This window comes from Stomoxys calcitrans, chromosome 4 (assembly GCF_963082655.1).
Source record: "Stomoxys calcitrans chromosome 4, idStoCalc2.1, whole genome shotgun sequence".
NCBI classification, from domain to species: domain Eukaryota; kingdom Metazoa; phylum Arthropoda; class Insecta; order Diptera; family Muscidae; genus Stomoxys; species Stomoxys calcitrans.
The window spans coordinates 115,272,696-115,292,791 of NC_081555.1; the positions used below are offsets into that span (position 1 = coordinate 115,272,696).

Genomic DNA, 20,096 nt, shown 5'->3' on the forward strand with positions numbered 1-20,096 from the left:
TTAGCTCCCTTATAAACCGATTTCCCGATTTGACTTCTTGAGCCCTTACAAGGCGCAATTTGGGTCCGATTTGGCTGAAATTTTGCACAAAGTGTTAAGTAGCGACTTTTAACATGTGCGCAATGTACCGTCCAGATCGGTCTATAACCTGATATAGCTTCCATATAAACCGATTTCCCGTTTTGACTTCTAGAGTCCTTATAAGCTGCAATTTGTATCCGATTTGGCTGAAATTTTGCACAAAGTGTTAAGTTGCGACTTTTAACATGTGCGCAAAGTACCGTCGAGATCGGTCTATAACCTGATATAGCTACCTTATAAACCGATTTCCCGATTTGACTTCTTGATCCTTTATAAGCCGCAATTTGTATCCGATTTGGCTTAAATTTTGCACATAGTATTCTGTTATGATTTTCAATAACTGTGCTAAGTATGGTCTAAATCGGTCTATAACCAGATATAGCTCCCATATTTTAGCATAATCCATGGTGGTGGGTTCCCAAGATTCGGCCCGGCCGAACTTCGAACGCTTTTACTTGTTTTCCACACTCATTTATGATTTAAAAATTTTTAATATGGAGTTTGACAGTTGTTCACGCGTAAAGCCAAATAGATTACCAACCCCCAAAACCTAAAACAATACAACATTGTCCCAATATATTGTATATTGGACAAGTCAAAACATATGAAATTTATGTGCACAAGTCTTAACAATTCTCTACACACACAAAAAACTAGAATTGCTTTGAACGGCTCATGGCAGCATGAGATATTGCCGAACAGCAGTTGATTGGGCCTCCCCAACGATAGATATAACGAACAGGCATTTGCATACACATACATACATCCCAAAACAATTATGGAGAGAGACCTTCTCACACATACACACAATAAAATTTCACTCCATTATCTCTCTCTCTCTCTCTCTCTCTTCCCCAATTCCCGCAGCAAATAGAATCTTGGATAGTTAGCATTTGTAATTGTGACATGTGCAGTGCCATTCATTTTTAGCAATTATTCTAAAAATAAATTCATTCATAATTTGACATTTCATGGTTTTCTGCTTTTTCTAACTATAACCGTAAATATTAGCAATTTGTTTATCATTCTTGTTTACACCTTTTATGATCTATAAACAATCGACAGTTATGAATAATTTTCGCACATGCATGTAGCAAGATGCCGGGCATGGGAAATGCCCCTTTCTACATTATTAGGTTTCCACCTGGCCCCCTAGGCAAACAACTCGCTCTCACCATTTCCAAATGTTGGCCAGAAGGTAAACAGATAACAAGCACCAGTGTCGTGATGACGTCTATGATGTGTCGTAGTCCCTGTCTTGTTTTTAAAAATATCCTATTCATCATTATATGCTTAGCATGTTAGCCTCGCCATGGAAGAATGCCGACATATGAACGGGGAGACCAATGGCGGGAGGCACTAAGCGGCTATAACTATTCGTGCCTAAATTAGCACAATTATCAGTGAGTGTCGACGTCACTTCGCGTCACTTCATTACGAATTTGTGCACATACTCGTAGCACTGATGTGCCAGTAGTGATGAGGTGAAATAATTTAAAAATAGCCCAATAGCAGGTCATGTTCAAACAAGCGCCCCCTTCATCGCCTTCATTTTCTAACGCCCACTGCCACAAGTTGTTCGTTCGGCGCATACAGACAATTGTGGGGGATTTTTTATTTATGTGTTTTTGGAAATTTTTGCTTACAAATCCTAATTCTCACTATCCGAACAATAAACGAACGACTTGGGGGTAACCTGGCAGCCGACGTAAATACATAAAAACTGATGAATAATACATAACCATAGTTAACACCTTCAGCTAAAGTTGACTTATCACTTGCAGACGACGTTAGTTCAAACTGATTATATCAATATTGATATTGACATTATGTCAAATCTAATACAATGGGATTAGAGAAGCAAAACTAACTGAGTGTGATAATACACTGAAAGTAATATTTTGCCATGAAATACGACAATGAATTTTTGTGAGAATAGCTTAGGTAATAGAATAGAAAAAAGGCATTTAGTTGGGCCGCCTCGAGCTTTGGATGCCCAAATATAAATATTAACCACATTTCAAAAAAATCCAATGAATTTGAATCATTTATGAACAAGCAGCAGCTAGATCGAAATGACAATGTGTTGTCTTATCATGACAGTGCGCCAGTTCAAAAATCCACCGCAGCGATGCTAAAGATCCATGAATTAAAGTTCGAACTGCAACAGCACGCACCTTATTCGCTAGATTTAGCAACCGCGAATTATTTCTTTTTTTCGAACTTAAAAAAATGGCTCTGCGGAAAAGATTTGCCAGTAATGAAATAAAGACTGATAGCTATTTTGTGGAGCTAGTCGGATTTTAATACAAACAAGGTATCGAAGTTATTGAAAATCGCTGAAAAAAGTGTATCAAGCTAAAAGGGGATTATGTTAAAAAAATTGTATTCCCAAATTTTTTGTGTTTTCTTTGTTAGGTCGGTTATTTTGGGTACCGCCCTTGTATATAAGAAAATTTTCAATTGGATTACTTCACCCACATAAAAGCTATCTTGGTTTCGATAGACGGGCGGACATGTCAAAGTCGACTTGTAATATCAAGAGGATAAAGAATACATAATCATTATGGGTCAATACTTTGAGGTGTTACAAATGGAGTGGCGCGATTTGCAGTCTACGTATATAACTACCGGCAATATGTTTGCATTAATCATTTTCGCTAGTATTGAAAACCGACACCTGAAATTCTCTAATGTATTTTTAAGCTATTTATTATGCCATGTTCAAAGAAATAACAAACAAAACTTTTATTTTAAACCAAAACCATTGAGTTGACATTTACGTCAATATATTAAAAAAAAAATAGAAAAAAGGCATAAAGTTCGGCGCGGCCGAACTTTGTATACCCACCACCTCGGGTATATATGTAAACCCCATTTCGTCACAATCCGGTGAAAATTGGATAACTTAAGCACCCGAATTCGGCACGGACATTGAAGAACAAAATATTGGTCTTTTTGGCAGCTATATCCAATCATAAACTGATCTGAACCATATTAAGGTCGGATGTTGAGAGGTCTTTATCTACTCACTGTTTCAAATTTCAGCGAAATCGGTTAAAAAATAAAGCTTTTATGACCTTCAGACCCCTTATCGGTAGATCGGTCTATATGACAGCTATATCAAAATATAGTCCGATCTGTACCACATTTGGGTCAGATGTTAGAAGGCTTAAAACTCCGCACAATTCTTAATTTCAGCGAAATCGGATAAAAAATAAAGCTTTTATGGCCTTCAGACGGTCTATATGACAGCTATATCTAAATATAGTCCGATCTGAACCATATTAAGATCAGAATTTGAGAGGTTTAGAATTACCCACTGTTTCAAATTTCAGCGAAATCGGGTAGTAAATGGGCTTCAGACCCTTTATCGGGAGATCGATCTATATGGTAGCTATATCTAAGTATAGTCTGATCTAAACCATATTTAGGTCAGTTGTCGGGAGGACTTAAACTACTCACTGTTGCGAATTTCAGCGAAATCGGGTAATAAATAAAGCTTTTATGGTCTTCAGACCCTTTATCGAAAGATCGATCTATATGGTAGCTATATCTAAGTATAGTCTGATCTAAACCATATTTAGGTCAGTTGTCGGGAGGACTTAAACTACTCACTGTTGCGAATTTCAGCGAAATCGAGTAATAAATAAAGCTTTTATGGTCTTCAGACCCTTTATCGGGAGATCGGTCTATATGGTAGCTATATCTAAATGTATTCTGATCTGAACTATATTAAGGTCAGATGTCGGGAGGCTTATAATAACCCACTGTTTCAAATTTTAGCGAAATTGGGTAATAAATACAGCTTTTATGGCCTTCAGACCCTTTATCGGGAGATCGGTCTATATGGTACCTATATCTAAATATAGTCCGATCTGAACCATATTTAGGTCAAATTTCGGGAGGCCGTAAACTAGTCACTGTTGCAAATTTCAGCTAAATCGTGTAATAAATAAAGCTTTTATGGTCTTCAGACCCTTTATCGGAAGATCGGTCTATGTGGTAGCTATATCTAAATGTAGTCTGATCTGAACTATATTAAGGTCAGTTGTCGGGAGGACTTAAACTACTCACTGTTGCGAATTTCTGCGAAATCGGGTAATAAATAAAGCTTTTATGGTCTTCAGACCCTTTATCGGGAGATCGGTCTATATGGTGGCTATATCTAAATATAGTCTGCTCTGAACTATATTTAGGTCAGTTGTCGGGAGGCCTTGAATTACTCATTGTTTCAAATTTCAACAAAAATCGGATAAAAAATAAAGCATTTATGGGCATTAGACCCTTTATCGGAAAATCGGTCTATATAGCAGCCATATCGAAATATGGTCCAATTTGGCCCGTTCAAGAACTTAACCAGCGTGTATAAAAAAAACGTAACTGTGCCAAATTTCAGCTCAATATCTTAATTTTTGAAGGCTCTAGATTGATTACAACAGACAGACGGACAGACACACGGACATCGTAAAATCGTCTTAGAATTTTACGACGATCCGAAATATTGATATTTCGATGTGTTGCAAACGGAATGACTAAATAAATATACCCCCTACCCTTCGGTGGTGGGTATAAAAATCGTTAAGTTTGGCGAGGCCGAACTTTGGATACCCACCACCTCAGATATATATATATATATATATTAACCACCTATCGTCATGACTCTTTCACCGTGTGCATCATTCATGAACCCATAGCAGCTATGTATATCTAAATATAGTACGATCTCCACCATATTCAGGAAGGGTATGAAAGGATCTATTACAACTCATTGTACCAAATTCCATCGGACCGATCTGAACCATATTTTTTAATATGGATGTCGAAGGGTGTTAAATCACTGTCCCAAATTTCAGCGAAATCGGATTATTAATGTGGCTTTTATAGTCCTCCTTTAATCGAGAGATCGGTATATATAGTAGCAATACTCAAATCTGAAAACCGATCTGGGCCAAATTTTACAGGAATATCGGGTGACCTAACATAACTAACTGCCCCAGCTAAAGCGGACAATAAGTGCGCCTTTTATGGGCCCAAAACCTTAAATATAGAGATCGGGCTATATCCAAACCTGGAACGATCTGGACCATATTTAGAAACGATGTCGAAGGGCCTTACACAACTCACTGGCCCAAATTTCACCGAAATAGGATAAAAAAGTGGCTTTACTGGGTCTAACACCTTAAATAGGCAGATCGGTTTATATGGGAGCAAAATTTCAGCCAAATCGGACAAAAATTTAGGATTCCAGGGGCTCAAGAAATCAAATCGGGAGATCAGATTATATGGAAGCTATATCAGGTTATTGAACGATTTAGACTATACTTGGAGCTGATGTTGGAAGTCATAACAGAAAACTACATTTCGGCCAAATCGGATGAAAATTGAGGCTTCCAGAGGTTCAACAAGTTGAATCGCGAGTTCGGTTTATATGGGAGCTAAACCAGGTTAAAGGCCGATTTAGACTGTACTTGGTATAGTTGTTGAGGTTACAGAACACTATGTGCAAAATTTCGGTCAAATCGGATTAAAATTGAGGCTTCCAGAGGCTCAAGAAGTTAAATAGGGAGATCGATTTATATGGGTGCTATATCAGGTTATGGACCGATTTGGATCATACATGGCACAGTTATTGAGGGTCATACCAGAACATTTTATGCAAAATTTCAGCCAAATCGGACAAAAATTACGGCTTCCAGGGGCTCAAGAAATCAAATCGGGAGATCGGTTTATATGGGAGCTATATCAGGTTATAGACCGATTTAGAGCGTTCTTGGAACTGCTGTCGGAAGTCATAGCAGAACACTAAATGCTAAATTTCAGCCAAATCGGACAACAATTTCGGCATCCAGGGGCTTAAGAAGTCAAAACGGGAAATCGGTTTACATGGTAGCTATATCCAAATCTGAACCGATATGACCCTTTTGCGATCCCCAACCACATACATCAACATTAAGTATCTGTACAAAATTTCAAGTGGCTAGCTTTACGCGTTCGACCGCTATTATTGTGATTTCGACAGAGGGGCGGACGGACGGACATGGCTAGATCGACTCAGATGTCGAGACGATCGAGAATATATATACTTTATGGGTTCCTAGATCAATATTGCGAGGTGTTACCAAAGGAATAACTGGATTAGTATACCCCTTCATTTGGTGATGGGTATAAAAACGTTTAAAGTTTGGATGTGTACCAATGGTAGTGTGACCACCACTAATATATGGACTGATTTAGGGTTAATAATAAGCCATTTATTGCAGCTGCGCACAAATTATGTCCATATTATGGCAATCTCTACTTTTTAATCTCTAAAATAGGATGGGGATAGCTGTCAGCACCTCACAGGAATATTGATGTTCGATCTGTGTGGTGTTCATGGCTATCACGGGAAGCTTAGCTGCAAGCTACCGGGCGCGTCCACGGGTTACGGGTATTGGAATGCTCCATACGGAGTAGCTACAACGGCAGTCGGGTGTAATCAGCGGTATCGAGCGGAGAGTCTTAGTAGAGGTCGGGCGGCACCGGCTCTTGCACAAATACTGAATGCGTATGATCCTCAATATGACAAGGCGAGTTATTGGCGCCTTTAAATAACCAATGGCCACCCTGTTCCCGCGGCGATGGGTCATTTGGACCGGAACGAGCTTGTTCACCTACAGGAGCTTGAGAGGATCGCCACCTCCACATGAATATATGGCTACAACAACAACTAATATTGTATTTCCCTTTTAACATCTCGCTTTATTGATCTGAATGAATCTAGCCCCTTCATAATGTGCACACATACTTCTTACTGATATAAGTCGTTGGGAATTGTAAACGGGTCATATCGGTTCAGATTTGAATATACCTCCCATATATTCTTGTATGCTAGGAATTTCAAACCTGTTACAAACGAAGTGACAACATAAATACACCTTCCATCCTTAACAGATTTCAAAAAACTCTTTGCAATTACTCACTCGCCTGTAAAATTTGTATGGTTTTTTAAAATATAATGACGTATTAGTTCTGTTATGCTGTGTTTATCAAAAAGTTGGGTATGAATTTTATCTCTTGCGGTTTGGTGGTCGAGATTTTTATACACAAATTAATGGCAAAATGTATTTAGGAACATTCATTCACTAGAACATGATGTCGATTTTTATCAAAGTCTAGCGTCACTAAATGTATTGGGTTGCCCAAAAAGTAATTGCGGATTTTTCATATAGTCGGCGTTGACAAATTTTTTCACAGCGTGTGACTCTGTAATTGCATTCTTTCTTCTGTCAGTTATCAGCTGTTACTTTTAGCTTGCTTTAGAAAAAAAGTGTAAAAAAGTATATTTGATTAAAGTTCATTCTAAGTTTTATTAAAAATGCATTTACTTTCTTTTAAAAAATCCGCAATTACTTTTTGGGCAATCCAATATAAACCTTTAAGCAAGATATAGCATAATTTGTATTGAGTTTAGCCTATTTCTAAATTAGGTACAAATTCTTCTTTTTTATGTAGATTGGTAACAATAACAAATCATACGATCTTTATTCTTCACTATTAACCCATTTTTTAAACACTCTAGAAGTTCGAAGTAGGGGGTGAACCCAAAAGGAAAAAACTGGAAAAAAAATTGGGGCAAAAACAAACTCGGGGAAAAGCCCCAACACCCAATATGCGAGTCAAACAAAAAGTTTTATGGAATAGAGTTCCTTCTTTCTTTAATTGGCCACTACCGAAAATGTATTCCTCTAGCCGCATGTCGAAGCGCCACGATGTTCTACGCTTATTCTCCAATCTCTGACATCCAGTTTCGAGATGTCGCTCTCCACTTGGTCATTCAATCAGAGTTTTGGTCTTCCCCTTTTGTGTATTCTATTATTGTCGCCTTCAAAAGGCGTCTTTGCTAGAGCTTCTTCATCCATTCTGACATAACCTAGTCAATGCAAGCGTTGTATTTTGGGATATCTTATCTCCATGTACTGCCAGACTCACTTTCGTTGATTCTCTTTCGATACCTTCAAAGGCTGAAATTGCTTCTTCTGGCGACGGACCCATAATAACGAGGTCGTCGGTGTACACGAGTAGCGTATGTTCTCTTGTGAAAAGTGTGCCTTACTTATTGACATCTGCATGTTATACATCTACTCCAGCAGGATATTAAAGATATCGATCACACGATAAGATGTCCCCTTGCCTGAAAGCCCGTTTGGTATTGAGTGGTTTGGAAAGATTCTCTCCTATTCTGAGGGGAGTTTTTTTTTAGCAAGGATCATCCTGCAGAGCCCTATTAATTTAGCGGGAATATTTTGGGATATCTCAGACTTGACTTCAAATACCTTTCTTTTGAACTAAGGGGTAAACATGATATACCATAATTAAGGATTGGATCTGCGGTATCCTCTTCGTCGCCATATTGGACACTAGCAACTGGGTAAAATGTTCTTTTCATATCCCAAGCACACCATCTGTATCAGTTACCAGATTTCCTTATCTGCAGGAGGATGTGCCTATACCAAAGCCATCGGTTCGATGTTTAATTCTTTGGTCAAATTTCCCGACTATCCGGACTCCCCTATACATCTCAATTCACTCACACTCACGTCTTTCCATCTCCTTTTTCTTTCTGCGGAATAGTTGTTGCTCCTTTGCCCTTTTCTCCCAATACCACTCCATCTGGGGCGTTGCTAATGATTGCAGGTTTGCTCTGTTAGCCAAATTTGTGGCTTCAGTAGCTTTTTGACACTTTTGGTCTTAGCATGTTTTTTTTTGCAGAGGCTTCTGGTACCCAAGTACGGATTTCGCGGCATTTTCAATGGAGTAGGCAATGGTTTGCCACAGCGCCGTTATATCGGGGAAAGGAGTGCTTTCATTAAATAGTTGGGTCAGTCGACTGGAGCATGTCCTTACCATATATTGGGTTGCCCAAAAAGTAATTGCGGATTTTTTAAAAGAAAGTAAATGCATTTTTAATAAAACTTAGAATGAACTTTAATCAAATATACTTTTTTTACACTTTTTTTCTAAAGCAAGCTAAAAGTAACAGCTGATAACTGACAGAAGAAAGAATGCAATTGCAGAGTCACAAGCTGTGAAAAAAAATTTGTTAACACCGACTATATGAAAAATCCGCAATTACTTTTTGGGCAACCAGTTGTGTTTGCCAATTTGGTTCCTTATTTCGTGGACTGGGGACAATCATGTGGCTTGGTGAATTTTTATTTTTACCGTACACCATGGAATGGGGGTATACTAATTTCGTCTTTCCGTTTTTAACGCATCGAAATATTGGTCTCAGATAACATAAAGTAAATGTATTCTTCATCGTCATGAAATTTTTAGGCGATTTAGCCATGTCCGTCCGTCCGCCTATCCGTCTGTCTGTCTCTCTCTCTTCCGATTGCACTTCTTGATCCCCTCGAGGTCACAGTTCTTGTCTGATTTGGCTGAAATTTTGCAAAACGACTTCTCCTACACCCTTCAACTAACGCGCCAAGTAAGGTCTGAATTAATTTATAACCTGCTCCCATATAAACCGATCTTCCGATTATACTTCTTGAGCCTTTAGAGGACGCAGTTACTCTCTAATTTGGCTGAAATACGACAACTTCTCCTTTTCATTATCTGTGCCAAGTATGCCCTGAATCGGTCTAAAACCTGATATGGGTCCCATATAAACCGATCTTCCGATTATATTGGGTTGCCCAAAAAGTAATTGCGGATTTTTTAAAAGAAAGTAAATGCATTTTTAATAAAACTTAGAATGAACTTTAATCAAATATACTTTTTTTAGACTTTTTTTTCTAAAGCAAGCTAAAAGTAGCAGCTGATAACTGACAGAAGAAAGAATGCAATTACAGAGTCACAAGCTGTGAAAAAATTTGTCAGCGCCGACTATATGAAAAATCCGCAATTACTTTTTGGGCAACCAATACTTCCTGAGTCCCTACAGATCGCGACTTCTCCTACACGCTTTAACAAACCCGTCAAGTATGGTCTGCGTCGATCCATAACCTGATATAGCTCCCATAAAAATCGATCTTCCGATTTTACTTCTTGAGTCCCTATATGGAGCAATTCTTAGTCGTATTAATATCGTTGTCCTGCTTGTCGTTGTCTTCCGTCGGAGCATGGGAAAAAATAAAGCCGATGTTGATGCATTTAATGCGGATTGTGACTGGCCTCTCATCCAACGGAGTAAACCTGGAGGCAATGTATTCAGTCTCTCACCAACCCCAAATCCACAGTCAAATTCATGTCTGGTGTTATGGCAGCTATAGAACCGGGATTTTCAATAAGAGCGCTACAATTTTTTATACCCTACACCACTACTGTGGTACAGGGTATTATAAGTTAGTGAATTAGTTTGTAACATCCAAAACGAAGAGAGATAGACCCATTGATAAGTATTTCGATCGACTCAGAATCACTTTCTGATTCGATTTAGCTATGTCCGTCTGTCTCTCTGTCTGTCCGTCCGTCTGCCCGGAAAACTGTTCTGTTCTCGAAAAACTACCCCCCCACAAAGAGGTGTTGCCCTGCTGCAAGCCGTTCGGACTCGACTATAAACTATTGGGTTGCCCAAAAAGTAATTGCGGATTTTTTAAAAGAAAGTAAATGCATTTTTAATAAAACTTAGAATGAATTTTAATTAAATATACTTTTTTTACACTTTTTTTTCTATAGCAAGCTAAAAGTAACAGCTGATAACTGACAGAAGAAAGAATGCAATTACAGAGTCACAAGCTGTGAAAAAAATTTTCAACGCCGACTATATGAAAAATCCGCAATTACTTTTTGGGCAACTCAATATTGAAAGGAGGTCCTTTATCTTTATGCTTAAACTTGAATCAGACAGCACTCATTGATATGTGAGAAATTTGCCCATATTCTTTAATGGAATGTTCATGAATAAAATTGAAATTATGCACAAATATTTTTTATTAGTGTAGGTCGGTTGGAATTGTAAATGGGCCAAATCGGTCCATGTTTTCATATGGCTGCCATATAAACCGATCTTGGGTCTTGACTTCTTGAACCTCTAGAGGGCGCTATTCTTATCCGATTTGGCTGAAATTTTGCATGAGGTGTTCTGTTATGACTTACAATAACTGTGCTAAGTATGGCGCAAATTAGTACATAAACTGATATAACTGCCATGTGTACCGATCATGGGTCTTGACTTATTGAGCCTCTAGAGGGCGCAATTCTCATCCGATTTAGCAATTCTTATCCAAATGAACTGAAATATTACACAATGACTTCTACAATGTCAGCATTCATTTACGGTCCGAATCGGACTATAACTTGATATATTGGGTTGCCCAAAAAGTAATTGCGGATTTTTTAAAAGAAAGTAAATGCATTTTTAGTAAAACTTAGAATGAACTTTAATCAAATATACTTTTTTACACTTTTTTTCAAAAGCAATCTAAAAGTAACATAACTGACAGAAGAAAGAAAGCAATTACAGGGTCACAAGCTGTGAAAAAATTTGTCCACGCCGACCATATGAAAAATCCGCAATTACTTTTTGGGCAATTCAATAGCTCCAATTGCATAACAGTGCTTATTCAATATTATTTTTTGGCCTAAAAAGAGCATAGAACTCGACAAATGCGAGCCATGGTGGAGGGTATATAAGATTCGGCCCGGCCGAACTTAGCACACTCTTACTTGTTAAACTTTTTGTTTTGACTTGGCGAACATTTCCTTTATGCCAAACGAATTATTTTTTCCGTGTACCCGGTCAATTTTTACCTATTGAGCCTTTGCAAGCGATTTTCTGCAAATTTTGTAATACCCTTTCTTTTACGACTATCAAAATAAAAAGGTCGGCTATGCCCGATTTTGGCCCGTCCCAATGCTAAGTCAAGAAACAGAAACGACATTTGGAACTAGTTCTTGATCCAAATATTGCTGTTATTCCATTTTGCATTTCAGCCAATGATTACATATCTTTATAACCATTAATGATATAATTCGTTTTATTGATTGCATCTCGTGCTGCATTAATTATAACTGAATCACCGACGACAACGTGTCTGACAGTGGCTTAACACAACTATGGATTATTAATTAAACGAAACAAATAGAGAAAAATAATGTTATTATTGGGAAATAAAAACAAACAAACCATTTACTCTGAAACAAATGGAAGGGAATTTTTTTCTCTACTTAACAACGTCATAGTAACAATTAGTTTAAACTAGAAATTTTGTTTAGCTTTAAACATTAATCATCATATAGAAAGATCATGGAAAATAAACAAAAAATGATTATAATCTTATTGAAATTTCTTCATTTAAATGAAATTTTGACAAAGTTTTTTGAAATTTTCTTTTTGACAAAAAAAAAATTTTTTTTTTGTTCTCAAAATTTGATGAGATTTTAGCAAAATTTTCTTTATAACCCTGAATTTCCTAAAAGTTTTCTACGAAAGCCACACAAATTTTCATCAAAAATTAAGTAGAAAACTTTATAAATTGGCCACCTCTTTTTTTACAAAATTATTTTCTCATCATTGCCCTGTGTGCTTATCATTTGATGAGATTTTAGCAAAGTTTTCTTTATGAACCTGAATTTCCTAAAAGTTTTCTACGAAAGCCACACAAATTTTCATCAAAAATTAAGTAGAAAACTTTATAAATTGGCCACCTCTTTTTTTTACAAAATTATTTTCTCATCATTGCCCTGTGTGCTTATCACGGGAATTAACACATCAATGTGGTTAATGAATGTTAGCTTGGCTTTTAGCACATTTTTTGCACAGCTTTACACGCCATTTAACAACAAAACATGCGTTAGATCATTTTTTGGCGGATTTAAATCATTTCTCTCTAAATTGATATCCGTAGACATTAAGGCAATTCCCAATGCATATCTATTGACTCAATGACTAAGAGTCAAAATGATGTTCAGATCAGAGTTTGGGAAGGTGTTAAGTGTTGTGACGTCAACTAATAAAAAAAAACGTTTTGTCACTTTCAAAGCTGGAAGTATAGAGATTTTAGTAAATCGCAGTTTTCATAAGTATATATTTAAAAATTATAAAAGTGGCAAGAGGCCAAGGTGGTTTAGAGGTCAGCATATCCGCATATGGCGCTAACACCTGGGTCCGAATCTTGGCGAGAACATCAGAAAAATTCTCAGCGGTGGTTTTTATACCCTCCACCATAGGATGGGGGTATACTATTGGTTGCCCAAAAAGTAATTGCGGATTTTTCATATAGTCGGCTTTGACAAATTTTTTCACAGCTTGTGACTCTGTAATTGCATTCTTTCTTCTGTCAGTTATCAGCTGTTACTTTTAGCTTGCTTTCGAAAAAAAGTGTAAAAAAAGTATATTTGATTAAAGTTCATTCTAAGCTTTATTAAAAATGCATTTACTTTCTTTTAAAAAATCCGCAATTACTTTTTGGGCAACCCAATAATTTTGCCATTCTGTTTGTATCACTTCGAAATATGCGTCTGAGACCCCTTGAGGTCTATATATTCTTGATCGTCATGTCATTTTAAGTCGATCTAGCCATGTCCGTCCTTCTGTTCGTCCGTCCGTCTGTCCGTCGAAAGCACGCTAACTTTCGAAGGAGTAAAGCTAGCCGCTTGAAATTTAGCACAAATGCTTTTTATTAGTGTAGGTCGGTTGGGATTGTAAATGGGCCAAATCGGTCCATGTTTTGATATAGCTGCCATATAAACCGATCTTGGGTCTTGACTTCTTGAGCCTCTAGAGTGCGCAATTCATGTCCGATTTGACTGAAATTTCGCACATGGGGGTTTTGGTATCGCTTCCAATAACTGCGTTAAGTATGATTCAAATCGGTTCATAATCTGGTATAGCTGCCTTATAAACCGATGTGGGATCTTGACTTCTTGATCCTATAGAGCGCGCAATTCTCATCCGATTGGGCTGAAATTTTGCACGAGGTGTTTTGTTATGACTTCCAATAACTGTGCTAAGTATGGCACAAATCGGTCTAAAACCTGGCATAGCTGCCATATAAACCGATCTGGGATCTTGAATTCTTGAGCCTCTAGAGGGCGCATTTCTCATCCAATTGGGCTGAAATTTTGCACGAGGTGTTTTGTTATGACTTCCAATAACTGTGCTAAGTATGGCACAAATCGGTCTATAACCTGATATAGCTGCCATATAAACCGATCTGGGATCTTGACTTCTTGTGCCTCTAGATGGCGCAATTCTCATCCGAAGAAGAAGAAATTTTGTACAACGGCTTCTCTCATGACCTTCAACATACGTGTATAATATGGTCTGAATCGATCTATAGCTTGATACATCTCCCATATAAACCTATCTCCCAATTTTGCTTCTTGAGCCCCTACAAGGCGCAATTCTTATCCGAATGAACTGAAATATTACACAATGACGTCTACAATGTTCAGCATTAATTTATGGTTCGAATCGGACTATAACTTGATAAAGCTCAAATAGCATAACAGTTATTATTCAATATTCTTTGTTTGCCTAAAAAGAGATACCGCGCATAGAACTCGACAAATGCGATCCATGGTGGAGAGTATATAAGATTCGGCGCGGCCGAACTTAGCAAGCTCTTACTTGTTTCCTCCTAATACTGGTAGCATTTGTGAGGTACTCTGCCATGTAATGACATACAGTATAATCTCGAAATGCAAAGTGCAAAATTTTGTAAAGATCGGACCAAAATTATGGCTACTAGAGCCTAAAAATTTCATTTCGGTTGAATGATATAAATGGGAGCTATATCTAAAACTGAAACGATTTTGATAAAACTATCCACACATGCTGGATCATTAAATAGAAAGTCTTGTGACAAATTTTGTAAAGATCGGAAAACCCCTGTGGTTACTGCAGCCTTAAAAGGCCATATCGAATGAAAGATATATATGGGAGCTATATCTAAATCTGAACCAAATTAATAGCATTCGTCCTTTGACTTGCGCAAAATTTTGCGATAATCGAACAACAAATGCGTCATGTACCTTGATCATACAGGAATTTTTTTTTTTAGTCGGGAGGCGTGGATAAGGTTTTTATTTTAGAAACATGATTTCTTCGGAGAAACTTCTTAGAATTTCATGTAGATTAAGTTTTAGCTATACCATATAAAAAAAGATCGATCGGCCCTTATATATTATTGACCGTTTTGACATTCTAAGTCGATCCAACCATGTCCGTCTGTCGAAATCACTATAGCAGTCGAACGAGTAATGATATCCGCTTGACACCTTGAACAGATACTTCCTATTTATGTAGGATGTTGTGGAATATAAATGGACAATATCAGTTCAGGTTTGGATATATGTTAGGTTAGGTTTAAGTGGCAGTCTGCCAGCAGACTCACTTAGACGTTTTCGTCCATTGTGATACCACAGGAACAGAAGAAGGAAGATACCTTCTAGTTCCTACCATTGAACCATGCAGATCGCTTTAAAATGCCCAATACCTTGCGAATGTTTACACCCACTAAAGCAGACAGGTTCTCAAAGATATGAGAACCTAAAGTGGAACTCCTTCTAACTGCTAGTGCGGGATACACACACACAAGGTTTTCTATAGTCTCTTCTTCTTCATCGATGTATTCACAGCTTCTGCAAAAGTCGTTGCTGGCAACCTTCAGTCTGTCAGCATGTTTTCCGATTAGAAAGTGAACTGTCATGACGGACACAATGACTGAGACATCAGTTCTAGCCAATGACAGCAAACCAGTAGACCTCTTCAAGTCTAGATTAGGTCACATATTTTTGGAATGCTCACAGCCCCCTCTTTGTGACCATCTATCATTCGTTGTCCTTCGGGCCTGGTCCTGAAAACTTAGCTTATATGTCGCTAGAGGCATACCTCAAGATTCCAGTGTCCCTGGAATATGTAGGGTAGTTCCTAGTCTCGCAAGCTCATTCGCTTTATAATTCCCTGGGATATCTCTGTGGCCCGGCACCCAGAACAGGTGAATTTTGAACTATTCAGCCATCTCGTTGAGAGATCTGCGACGGTTTTTGTTTTCAGAAATACGTTTTCCAGGAATTTAATGGCTGGCTGGCTGTCTAAGAAGATATTTATGCCAATCGTCGTAATGACATTTGGAACAGTGAGTTGTGTTAGGCCATTCGATATCCTTCTTCAATTTGGCTCAGATCGGTCTAGATTTAGATATAGCTGCCATATAGACCGATCCCTCGATTTAAGATTATTGGCTAATAAAAGGCGCATTTATTGTCCGATTTCGCCGAAATTTTGGACAGCGAGTTGTGTTTGGATCTTCGACATCCTTTTGAAATTTGGCTTAAATCGGTCCTGATTTGGATATAGCTGTCATATAGACTGATCTCTCGATTCAAGGTTTTGGGCCCATTAAAGGCGCATTTATTGTCCGATGTCGCCGAAATTTGGGAAAGTGAGTTGTGTGTTGTGAACAGTGACTTGTTTTTATTAGGCCGCCCAATTTCCATGCCGAACTTGGTCCACATCGGACCATCTTTCGATAATGCTACTATGGGTGCAAAAATTAGGCATTTTTCATGGAACATATATACCCGAGGTGGAGGGTATCTTTATGCCATTTTACTTGTTTTCATATACATTTCGAGAACTAACATGAACTATCTTGAATAAAAAAGAGGTACAAAATAAATTTTACCCCTTTTTCCAAAAATAAGTACATATTCGCTTGCTGTCATTATTTATTATTTTCCGAAAAAAAAACAAGAAAAACAAGTAAAAGCGTGCTAAGTTCGAGTTCTTCCCGGCATCTCTTCTTAGGCAAAAAAGGATATATATGGTCCGGTTTGGAGCACAATTAAATTATATGTTGGAGACCAGTGTCAGTCAATTCGTATTATAATTGCGCCCTTTGGGGGCTCAAGAAGTAAAATAGAGAGATCGATTTATATGGGAGCTGTATCGGGCTATAGATCGATTCAGACCATAATAAACAAGGATGTTGATGGTCATGAGAGAATTCGTCGTGCAAAATTTCATTCCAATCGGATAAGAATTGCGCACTCTAGAGGCTCAAGAAGTCAAGATTCAAGATCGGTTAATATGGCAGCTATATCAGGTAATGGACCGATTTGAACCATACTTGGCGCAGTTATTGGATATCACAACAAAATACTATGTACACAATTTCAGTGAAATCGGATAAGAATTGCGCCCTCTAGAGGCTCAAGAAATCAAGACCCAAGATCGGTTTATATGACAGCTATATCAGGTTATTGACCGATTAAAACCATACTAGGCACAATTGTTGGATATCAAAACAAAACACGTCGTGCAAAATTTCATTCAAATTGGATAAGAATTGCGCACTCTAGAGGCTCAAGAAGTCAAGACCCAAGATCGGTTAATATGGCAGCTATATCAGGTTATGGACCGATTTGAACCATACTTGGCGCAGTTATTGGATATCACAACAAAATACTACGTACAAAATTTCAGTCAAATCGGATAATAATTGCGATCTCTAGAGGCTCAAGAAGTCAAGACCCAAGATCGGTTTATATGGCAGCTATATTAGGTTATGGACCGATTAAAACCATACTAGGCACAATTGTTGGATATCAAAACAAAACACGTCGAGCAAAATTTCATTCAAATCGGATAAGAATTGCGCACTCTAGAGGCTCAAGAAGTCAAGACCCAAGATCGGTTTATATGGCAGCTATATCAAAACATGGACCGATATGGCCCATTTACAATACCAACCGACCTACACTAATAAGAAGTATTGGTGCAAAATTTCAAGCGGCTAGCTTTACTCCTTCGGAAGTTAGCGTGCTTTCGACAGACAGACGGACGGACGGACGGACGGACATGGCTAGATCGACATAAAATGTCGCGACGATCAAGAATATATATACTTTATGGGGTCTCAGACGAATATTTCGAGTAGTTACAAACAGAATGACGAAATTAGTATACCACCCATCCTATGGGGGGTATACTAACCCCACAAACCCTCTAGAGGCTTAAAAAGCATCTTCGGGAGATCTGGGTATATAGGATCTATTATATAAGGTTTAGTTCTGACTTAGACCATACTTGGTACATCTGTTGGAGGTCATAGTAAAAGTCATCGTGCAAAATTTCAGCACAATCAGTTAAGAATTGTGCTCTCTAGAAGCTCAACAAGTATCTGTATCTGTAGTTCGGTTTATATGGGAGCTTTATCTAAACGTGGACCGATTTAGCCCATTTACAATCCCAACCAACCTACATTAATTGAAAGTATTTTTGCAAAATTGAAGGTGTCTATCTATACTCCTTCGTAAGTTTGAGTGCTTTCGACAGACGGACGGACATACTGATAAATTTCCCATGAACATTCCAGTGCAATCCGGTTAAAGTTTAAACTCAATGACAAGGGGCCTCGTTTTCTGTGCCGAGTCCGAACGGCTTGCCGCATAGCGACACCACTTGGTAGAGAAGTTTTAACATAGCCGGATACTTTACAAATGTAGCCAGCATCGCAGAAAATTTTTCTTCATGTTCATGTCGGGATTTGAACCCAGGCATTTGGCATCATAGGCGGACATGCTATCCTCTGCGCCACGGTGGCCTCCGGATGGACGCACATAGATCAGCATAAAATGGCATGACGATCAAGAATATATATACCTAATGGGGTATTAGAAGAATATATCAAGGTGTTACAAACGGAAGCCACCGTGGCGCAGAGGTTAGTATGTCCGACCACCTCAGAAAAATTTTCAGACGTGATGTTCCCTTTACTAACGCTGGCAATATTTGTGAGGTATCCTGCCATGTTAAATCTTCTCTACCAAGTGGTATCGCTAAGCGGCATGCCTTTCGGACTCGGCATAAAAAAGGAGGTCCCTTATCATTGAGCTTAAACTTTAATCGGACAGAGAAGAATCCCCTGTTTCTTTATGGTATGTTCATGGGAAATTTAGTATTTAGTAGTTACCAACGAAATGATGAAATTAGAATTGGGTTGCCCAAAAAGTAATTGCGGATTTTTCATATAGTCGGCGTTGACAATTTTTTTCACAGCTTGTGACTCTGTAATTGCATTCTTTCTTCTGTCAGTTATCAGCTGTTACTTTTAGCTTGCTTTAGAAAAAAAGTGTAAAAAAGTATATTTGATTAAAGTTCATTCTAAGTTTTATCAAAAATGCATTTACTTTCTTTTAAAAAATCCGCAATTACTTTTTGGGCAACCCAATATATCGCATCCTATGGTGGAGGGTCTAATAAATTAGGTTATTGATTATACTGCAAAATGCATTATTTAGAACGCCCTTGTGATTAAGCTTGTGATGAGATTTTTCCTCCAACCTTTTGGAATTTTTAAAATTATTCAATAAGAATTTTTCAATATGACATAAAAATTCAACTAAATATCACAAAATTTTTAACACAATAACGTTTCGCGGAAAATACGACAATTAGAATTAAAGTTGTTTGCTTGTGACTACGATGTGTCACCAGGCCACTTTAGTTTGTGGGCTATGAACACCAGCATGCCAGATGATATATTGACTATGAAAAAGTTTCCTTTCGCTTTACTTACTCTTTGGAAAATTTTCTCTCGATCCATATGCCGGTAACCCTTGAGGGCGAGTGTAAAGGCAATGACTGGGTTCTTTCATGAGCGGCCATTGAGAATGGGAAAAGATCGTCGTTTTGTCAAATGTTGTTCTTTGAATTCAATTTTGTTGATAGAAGTACAACAAACCCGTTTGTCAAAAGCAAATCGAGAAACAGATTTTGGGGCGAATTCTTAAAAGATATTCTATTTCTTCAACACAACCAGCCAATATGTTCTTCATAGGAGAAGAAGAGTCTGCTGTAAATTTCGGTGAATTTTGTTTAGCAGACAAAATGGTCCAAAATGATAACCGTTGTCAGTTTATTTACAAAATATGAAACTTAATGTGATAAGTTTTGTCAGAATACGATTGCACTTGAATTTTGGTTTTTTTTTTGACAACTGCTGCAAATGTTTATGTTTTTATTAAAATATATAGGAATAGGAATATAAATAAACAACAGTACAACACAACATAACAAA

General features: G+C 37.8%; 1 protein-coding gene across 1 annotated transcript in view; it reads right to left on the reverse strand.

Moving 5' to 3' along the window:
• LOC106081970 (basic-leucine zipper transcription factor A) overlaps positions 1–19,885 on the reverse strand; it is a 59,229-nt gene extending 39,344 nt beyond the window's left edge. Inside the window, exon 1 of the mRNA XM_013244253.2 lies at positions 19,596–19,885. Within this exon, the coding sequence (XP_013099707.1) occupies positions 19,596–19,674 (79 nt within the window). The 5' untranslated portion in view covers positions 19,675–19,885. The remainder of the gene's footprint in view (positions 1–19,595) is intronic.
• Between the last annotated feature and the right edge of the window lie 211 nt (positions 19,886–20,096).